General features: G+C 51.7%; 1 protein-coding gene across 1 annotated transcript; it reads left to right on the forward strand.

Annotated features, from left to right (window-relative positions):
- The first annotated feature begins 8 nt into the window (after positions 1 to 8).
- ZMYND15 (zinc finger MYND-type containing 15) lies at positions 9 to 6,234 on the forward strand. The gene is made up of 14 exons (XM_055133677.1): positions 9 to 29; positions 604 to 1,210; positions 1,891 to 2,125; positions 2,233 to 2,388; positions 2,913 to 3,073; positions 3,568 to 3,720; positions 4,042 to 4,122; positions 4,278 to 4,394; positions 4,512 to 4,600; positions 4,695 to 4,793; positions 4,945 to 5,098; positions 5,198 to 5,256; positions 5,504 to 5,664; positions 6,004 to 6,234. The coding sequence occupies exons 2-14, from the start codon at positions 634 to 636 to the stop codon at positions 6,173 to 6,175; spliced, it is 2,214 nt and encodes a 737-aa protein (XP_054989652.1). The 5' UTR covers positions 9 to 29; positions 604 to 633; the 3' UTR covers positions 6,176 to 6,234.
- The last annotated feature ends 2,987 nt before the right edge of the window (positions 6,235 to 9,221 follow it).

Here is a 9,221-nt window from a genome sequence, read left to right on the forward strand (position 1 = left end):
ACGTCACCGCCCACCCCCGCATCCACGAGGTATTTACCTTCGAAAAGTGGTGGCGGCTGCAGGTACCGGAGTAGCGGAGGTGCGGGGAGATCCTTTGGGGGTCACCACCAAACCGATTCAAGAAAAAGGGATGACGCGGCTCCTAGCCCCTTCTCCAACACCCCAGAGACAGATCCAAAATTCTCCCCATCCCTCCCCGAATCCTTCCTGTTAGTGTAGCCCCTTCTCATCTCTATCTTCAATTCATAGTCGATGTTTGAAGATTTGAGCCTCAAATTTTGAGTTCTAAACACCCTCTCTCTCCTGAATAGATTCTTTAACCCTAATCACCTGCTTTCAAGTCCAGTCTCTTACTTGAACTCCCCTCCTCCGTCCTGAGAACCCTGTTCCCAGCTCCTAATATTCATTTCTAGATCACACCCTAAAAATCTCAGGGCTGGGAGGAATAGAGACGTTACTGGTGCCCACTCTATTAAATCCACGAACTATGGGATGACAGTGACAGTGATAACAGTGATACAGATCACACCCTAAGAATCCTTCAAACCCCTGCTTGTGTCCCAACCCCAAGCCCCCTCACCATATTTCCCTTCCTTTCCACAGTCTGGACCCAAGCCCTGTGCCCCTGAAGACATGGAATTTGTGTCTGGTTACCGGGATGAGTTCCTCGATTTCGCTGCCCTTCTCTTTGGCTGGTTCCACAAGTTCGTGTCAGAGCGTGGGGCTGTAGGGGCCAGTTTTGAAGGCCGTTGGCGACAACTGGAGGCTCAGATCAGAAGGCTACCTCAGGACCCTGCCCTTTGGGTGCTCCACGTCTTACCCAACCGCAGTGTGGGCATCAGCCTGGGCCAAGGGGCAGAGCCAGGTCCAGGATCAGGCCTGGGGGCTGCCCGCCTCTTGGGAGATGAGCCTCCACTCCACCTGCAAGACCTAACCCCCTACGTTAGCTTTGTCAGCCTGGAGGAAGGAGAGGAGGAGGAGGAGGAGGAAGAAGAAGAAGAGAACAGAGAAGAGGAGGGTCAAGGCCATAAGGTAGAAACAGAGAAGAATGGGGAGCCAGCCCTGTCCAACAGAGAGTGCCTGCAGGAAGCAAATCCATCAGGGGAATCCAAAGAGGCTGAAAAGCAAACAGGAGGTATTGAGGATGGCTGCCGAGAGGACAGAACTGAGGACGAAGTAGGTCTTGAGAAGAGGAAGGGACGAAGAAGTGGTAAGAACTGAGGGCTTCCCTGCTGGGCCAGGCCAGGTGACTCCCCTTTCAAGGCACCTTTCCTATTGAGAAGCCAGGCCAGAGTACAAACAGAAGTCTTGGGGCCATTCATCCTGAAGAGTGGATATCCGCAGTGCCCCACAATATTTGGATTGGTTGAGTTTTGATTTAAACAGTGAAAGGGGGACCTGGGAAAAAGCCTCTAGAATTGCAGATTTACACCTTCTCAGGAGGTGTAAATTCAGAATCTAAAATTCTGCCAGTGGTTCCACATTTCTACATGGCAGCAAATGCTTGCACATCTAGCAGCTCTTGCCTTTGAATGAAGCCAACCCTTTCTACCTACTCTTCTTTAGTCATTTGGTGCTACATGTCAAAAAAAAAATTCACTTAGGGACCGAGAGATCATACAGTGGATAGGGCCTTGTACACGGCTGACCCACATTCAATCTCCGTCATTTCATGTAGTCCCCCAAACCTACGAGGAGTGATTTCTGAGTGCAGAGCCAAAAGAAACTCTTGAGCATAGCCAAGTGTGGCCCAAAACTAAACAAAACAAAAAAAGAAAGAAAATTTCACTGAATTAATTGCTTGCATAGACCCTGTGGGTATTTGAATTTGGTACCTCCAACCTGACCACATTTGCTATCCCTCACCCCAACTTTTCATTTCTTCCCCAGAGGCTGCCCCCCTTCATCTTTCCTGCCTCTTATTGGTGACGGATGAACATGGCACCATCTTGGGCATTGACCTGCTAATGGATGGAGCCCCAGGCAATGCAGGCAGGGGCTCAGGGACCGAGAACCTGGCTCGCCGGGCCTATGCCCTCCTCTGTCACAGCATGGCCTGCCCCATGGGCTCTGGAGACCCCAGGAAGCCCCGGCAGCTTACTGTGGGTGATGCCCAGCTACATAGGTACAGGGATCTGATATTTAAGGGGGTGGAGGCTTCAGGGCCTAGATCCCTGAGCACTGCCCTCCACCCCTTGCCTGATACGATCTTTATTCCTGCCCCCTCTTCAGAGACCTGGAGAGTCTAATTCCAAGACTGGGAATAAAGTTAGCCAAGACCCCAATGCGGACCTGGGGGCCCCGACCAGGCTTCACCTTTGCCTCCCTTCGGGCTCGAACTTGCCATGTTTGTCACAGGCACAGCTTTGAAGTGAAGCTGACACCCTGGTAAGCAGTCTACAAAGATGGGGTGAAAGGGTGGAAGGCCTTCACAGTCAGGCAGAGAGAGCAGACCATTGGACAGATAGAATTTTGAGGGACAGAAAAATAAAATGACCCACACAAATAAAAGGGCTGCTCTTGGCTGCATGCAAAGCAAGTGGTTCAATTCCTCACACTGCATCATCTCCTCAGTACTGCTGAGAAGGACAACTGAGCACAGAGCTGGGAGTAGCCCTAGAATTACCAGGTGTGACTCCCAAGCTTACCACCCTCTCCCACTAGAAAACTAAACAAACAAATAAAAAATCTGTTGTTCACACAGACTATGTGACATATTGGCGACTGCAGGGCAGAGGGACAACAGGAAGAAGACCTACAGAGATGAGCTAGATTGGGTTAGAATATAGCTTAGTGGTAGAGCACTCTCTCCTGGCTGGTGTGAGGCCCTGGGTTCAATTCCTGGCACACACACAGACACCCATGAAAGGACAAGAGAGAGTAATGCGGGGTGCCCATCTCTCTAACTGCAGCCCCCAGTGCGGTGCTGTCTTATACTGTGGAGAGGCTTGTCTCCGGGCTGACTGGCGCCGATGCCCAGATGATGTGAGCCATCGATTTTGGTGCCCAAGGCTTGCCGCCTTCATGGAGAGGGCAGGAGAACTGGCAACTCTGCCTTTTACCTACACTGCAGGTACAATACTGAGGTTGGGGAGACAAGAGAAGGGACGAGGTCTTGACACCGGGAACAGCGTCTTGGGGTAGGGGCTAGTGTCTGGAGGTATGATATAAAACCTTGGAATAAGGACAGACTGCTAGGTGTTTGTGGATGCAGGCTCTATAACCAGGGCTGAAAACAGAAACTCTGAGGCATGGGGGTGAGCATCAGAGAGACCTTCAGAAATTCAGGGATTTCCAACATTAGCTTCTTCTTCCACCACATCACTCATGTGTAACCTTGAATATCTCCCTGCTTAGAACCTGTTTTGTCTGATGTCAAATCAAAAGACTAACAAACACTGAACCCAGAGCTCTTCTAAGAATTCTGTGAACTCAGTGCCTGCCACCTGTAGACACTCAAAAATAGTATTTCTCTCTCCAACTGGAACCAGACTCACACCCAGAGTCCTTGGAAAGACTGAAAAGAACTAAAATCTGAGTTCAACCCCTCCCTTTCTCCTTCTTCAGAAGTGACCAGTGAAACCTTTAACAAGGAGGCCTTCCTGGCCTCCCGGGGCCTCACTCGTGGCTACTGGACCCAGCTCAGCATGCTTATTCCAGGCCCTGGAACCCCCCGGCATCCCCGCGGCAGCATGCCATCTCTCAGTCTCCTTCTCAGTGGTGTGTAAGGCCTCCCTTCAGGCCTGGGCTTCTTCGGTGTAGAGGGAATGGAGGGAGAAAATGGAGTTCCCTTCCACATACATGCCAAGCTCCGCACCACCACCGGGACCATTCGAAGCCTTTCTCTGGCCCTCAGAGTCATCAGCCCTGCCCTGTCCCACCCAGCAGCTTCACCCCCTACTGCTGCTCTTGCTACTGCCCCAGGTCCTCATTCAGAGCATTCAACTTCTTTGTAAAGAACAATGTGTGGGTTGGGTTGGTGTGTGTGTGGTGGGGGGGTCTTCTAGATACAAGCTTCTGTTCTTCCTTTCACCCTCTCAGGAGACCCCTACCAGCTCCTCCAGGGGGATGGTACTGCCTTGATGCCCCCTGTGCCCTCTGATCCACCCAGGAGCCTCTTTGGTGAGTTGCAGAAACTCTGAGGGAACCAGAAATAGAAATAGGAACAGGAGGGTCAGGGTCTCGGTAACTGAAGAAATGACCAGATTGCTAGAGGGAAGGGAAGGGTTGGGGTCTGGCCTGGTGCCTGTGGTCTTCCAGTCACCCGCTCTCCCCAGTCTCGTGGCAGGATTATTACACATGGAGGGGCCTCGGCTTGGACTCCCCTATGGCTGTGCTTCTCACCTACCCACTGACTGTATACTACGTCATCACCCATCTGGTGCCTCAGTCCTGTAAGGGGTTGGGGGCAAGGGCTACATGCATGGAGAAGAGGGGACAGGGTGCTGGTAGGGCACCCTAGGGAGGAGGAGGGGAAGACCATCTCCTTAAGTAGCAAGCTTTATACCCAGTCCCTGAGCTCAACATCCAGAACAAACAGTCACTGAAAATCCATGTGGTGGAAGCTGGGAAGGAGTTTGACCTTATCATGGTGTTTTGGGTAAGTTCTTTCAGGGCTGAAGGTTGCGTGAGTATTTGGGGATGAAAGTGGATGCAGGGAGAGACCCAGGCCCGTCCTTCCCTCTGTCCTTTAGGAGCTCTTGGTCTTGCTCCCTCATGTGGCCCTGGAGCTGCAGTTCGTAGGTGATGGCCTGCCCCCAGAGAGTGACGAGCAGCATTTTACCCTGCAGAGGGTAAGAGCTGAGGGTTCCCTGCTCCTCAGCATCACCCTTCTCCTCTCCCCGTGATGGGCCCCTGCTCATTCCTTCTCCTCTCTTGCCTGATGGGTGCCTGCTCCAGCACCCTAACTTCCAAGGGTTTCCCCGTCCATTCCTGGCTCCTCAGGATGGCCCCAAAGTATCTGTCCGGCCGGGTCCCGGAGCTTCAGCTCGCCTCAGCTCTGGGACTAAAGAGAAGGGGGGTCGCAGAGACCTGCAGATCAAGGTGTCTGCCCGGCCCTACCACCTGCTCCAGGGGCCCAAGCCTGACGTGGTTATCGGTAAGAGCCTGGGGTAGGGGTGTATGTTGGGGGACAGTTTGGGGTGGAGGCGGGAGAGATCCTGGGAGCCAGTTTCTTCTTGTTCTCCTGGCTCTGCAGGATTTAACTCCGGCTTTGGTCTCAAGGACACCTGGTTGAGCTCCCTGCCCAGGTTACAGGTGGGGGCTAGGACACAAGTCAGGTCCTCTCCCTGCCCCCCTAGTCGCCCCTGTTCTGAAAGACTCTTCTCTGTCTTCTCCACGTACCCAGTCCCACCAACCTGTCCTTCCCTGTGTCTGCCTCACGCCTCTCCCTATCCGGGTCTGCCATGGACCCTGGTTTACAGCCTTCAGTGAGCCCTGTAGATCGGGAGGTGCTGGTGGAAGGAGCCCGCCTGGGGATCTCTGAGGCTCCCTTCCACCCCAGTCCCTCCGAGTGCCGGCCTTCTTCACTGAGAGCAGTGAGTACGGCTGCATGATGGATGACCAGACCATGGCGGTGGCCACCGGCGGGGGCACCAGCCCTCCGCAGCCCAACCCCTTCCGCTCTCCGTTTCGACTCAGAGCCGCCGACAACTGCATGCCTTGGTAGGACCCGCTCCACTTCCGAGGGTTTACTAGGGGCGGGGGGCTTCCGTAGTACTCCTTTACCAACCCCCTTGCACTCCCCTCCCCCCCAAACCCATCCCTGGGGGACCTGCCCCCTCTGTCCCCAAGACGCAGCACCACGCGGGCAGGTCTTAACAAACCCATCGCACCCATCAATAGCCAGCTCACAGAATCTCCGCACCCCTAGCCCCGAGAACCCGCCACCGTCTAATCGTCTAATCGCAGCTCCAGGCCCCCGGAATTCAAGCCTCAGGCCTCGCCCCTTGGGGGACCCCCGGTTGCCTGGCCTGGGCCCTAATGGCGCGCCCCCATCCTCAGGTACTGCAACGCCTTCATCTTCCACCTGGTCTACAAACCTGCGCAGGGCAGCGGAGTCCGCCCGCCCCCGGGGCCCCCGCCCGCCGCCCCGACTCCTGTGGTCCCTCCCGCCCCGGCCCGAAGGCGGCGAGGAGACAAGAAAGCTGGGGGCGGGGGCCGCCGTCGGAGATGAGGCTGGGAGGGGGCAACCCGTCCTCTCCCCAGCGCTCCTCACAAAGGAAAGCAGAAACAACCCAGCCCAGGGGGAGGCCGGTTGGCGAAACACGAAAAGGTAAATAAAATGACTCGTTTGAAACCCCTGAGTCATTGATTCTCGGATGATACGGGTCGCGGAAACAGGGATGCGACTAAGTGGGAGAGCGGCTGCCTTGCTGGCCTCCTGCCACCCCTTGGGCCCCTCGACCCCTTCCTGATCGCCGCCTGCCAAGTGTTCCGAGAGAGTGCGAGAGAGTGTCACAACCCATTGGGCTATACCCTGCGTGATTGCCCGCCACTCTGCATCAATAAAACCAGAAGAAACAACCCCGGGCCCGGGAGGGAAGGGGAGGGGAGGAGAGGAAAGGGGAGGAGAGGGGAGGGGAGGGAAGATGCTCAGTGCCCCGGAGTCTGGATTTGACCTGCTGCATTGCAAGGTGCCCTGGGCACTACAAGGTAAAGCCCTAAAACTAAATTACAAACTGAAAAAACAGAAAAGAATTTAGGGATATTTCCCTTCTGCTTCTTTCAGACCAGTTTTTCCCTGTCTTACTGGGACTCTGACCCTCCCCAGTTCATGGTGTTCAACAATTTCTTCCACTGTCATTTTTCCAGACCAAGAATCTTTGGGGGACCTGCCCCCTAGATAAGACAAGAACGAACAGAATATAACTTCTCAGGGACCAGGGAGCCTTATAAACTATTGTTGTAAGATTAAATCTCTGGTGTCCCACATGCACTGAGCAAGATCCTGAACAGTTATTTTAGAGACTCAGTGAGATAGTACAGTGAGTAAGGCAATAGCCTTGTATGGACTGACCCAGGTTTGATCCTTGGCATCCCATATGGTCCTCCAAGCAGTGTCAGAAGTGATTCCTGAGGCATGCATATGCTGCCTGTGCCCATGCGTTGCTGCCGAACACATGTCACATGTGGTGCCTGAGCACATTTGTTTCCCACATCTCCCGTCTTGAGATATCTAATGCTGGGATGTTTACTGGGGCTCCCTCTCCACTTCTGGCGAAGCCTGCTTTGCTCTTGAGTCTCTCTCTCTCTCTCTCTCTCTCTCTCTCTCTCTCTCTCTCTCTCTCTCCTCTCACTCCCCCCCTCTCCTCTTCCTCAAAATAACCAAATAAAAAAAGAAGTTATGCGTGAGCACAGAGCCAGGAGTTAGCCCTGAGCATAGCTAGGTGCGGCCCCAAAATCCCCCCATTAATTTTTTGACTAGGCCAGCAAGATAGTACAACAGGGAAGATCCATGCCTTGCCGACAGCTGACCCTGGTTTGGTCCTTGACACCACATATGGTCCTCTGAGCCCACCAAGGGATGATCCTTGAGTGTAGAGTTAGGAGTAGGCCTTAAGCACCACTGATTGTGGCCCAAAACCAAAACAGAACTACAAGAATCACAACCAGGAATGGGATATGATAAATAGAAGTGTGACCTCTGGTAAGCACATGTGTCAAAACTGCAGTGACACTAGCAAACACCATAATCAAAATGTGTGGGGTGAGGGAGCTAGAGCTATAGTGCAGCGGGTAGGGCATTTGCCTTGCACGCGGCTGACCTGGGTTCGATTCCCTGCATCCCATATGGTTCCCGGAGCACCGCCAGGAGTAATTCCTGAGTGCAAAGCTAGGAGTAACCCGTGTGCATCGCCAGGTGTGACCCTGCCCCCAAATAAAAGTACACTTGTGGGGTGAGACCCATGGCATATAGATAATATGCCAAAAATAAATAAATAAAATATAATTGTTTTGGGGCTGGGGAAGATACTTCAGAGTTCTGAAGTAAGCCCTGAAAATGAAAGAGCACATACCTCATGAGTGCACAAGCATCGTGACTGATGCACCATCCCCAGCGATCACCACAGCTAAAACATGCAGAGCGCCTAGGCCTGAAAGAGATCTCAGATGGCTGGAGCACATGTTTTGCAAGAGGGTACCACAGGATTGATCCTTAGCACTAAGTGGTCTAGTGAGCACCCACAAGGAGCAACCCTACCCCCACCTCCATGAAAGCATTGTTAGGCATGACCCCAAAACAAACCTAAAAATGTGCTAACAGGTGTATGTGTAATCCCTGCTCATTGCATCAATATCAATAGAAACAAAATAGAGGGGGAAGGAGGTTAAAAATGAATGAATGAATGAATGAATGAATGAATGAATGAATGATAGGTTAGGGAGAGTTTACAACTTCCTAGGAACACAGAGACCTTTTCATTTAGATTCAGTGAAAAGTCCTGGTCACTCAATTGTTTCTTATTTCATCTGTTTCAAACTATCTTTGATTCCACCTTCTCTCATATCTTACTCAAAAGAGAACCACCTGGCATAAACTTCCTTAACTAATTACAGTTACTACGTAATAATATATCACTTGACATCCTTTGCTCCTTGACAATGAACAAATTGTCTCTTTAACAGTCTTCCCAACAATATAGCCTGTCTGAATCATGTGAAAGCATACAACATACTTCAATACTATTCTTCAAATGTTTCAAAGTCATTAAAGGCAAAGAAAGACAAGAATCTGTGACAGAGTGGAAAAGACTAAGGAAGCAGGATAACTATATTCGATGCAGTATCTTGGAATCGGAAAAGGATATTAGTAGGAAAACTGGAGAAATCCAGATAAAATGTAGTTTAGCTAATGCTGCATCAATGTAAATTTCTTAGTTTTGATATAAGATGTATTTTTAAGATGGGTGAGGGTATGTGGGCAGGGTATCTTTGCAACATATCTATAAATCTAAAATGATTATGGAATAAAAAGTTAAAAAATCAAGTTCATTCTCCTTTGTATGGATGGTTGGGTGTCAACTTTATTCTCTTTTGGTGGGGGGCACATACCCAGTGGCACTCAGGGGCTGCTCCTGACTTAGTGTTCAGGGGTCACTCCTGGTGAGGCTCAGAGCATCAAGCACAGCTGGGGATTGAACTCAGGGTTCCTTTGTGCAAGCATGAATTCCAGAACTCTGAATTATCTTCCCCAGCCCCAAAACAGTTATATTTTATTT

Source organism: Sorex araneus, chromosome 3 (assembly GCF_027595985.1).
Source record: "Sorex araneus isolate mSorAra2 chromosome 3, mSorAra2.pri, whole genome shotgun sequence".
Taxonomy (NCBI): domain Eukaryota; kingdom Metazoa; phylum Chordata; class Mammalia; order Eulipotyphla; family Soricidae; genus Sorex; species Sorex araneus.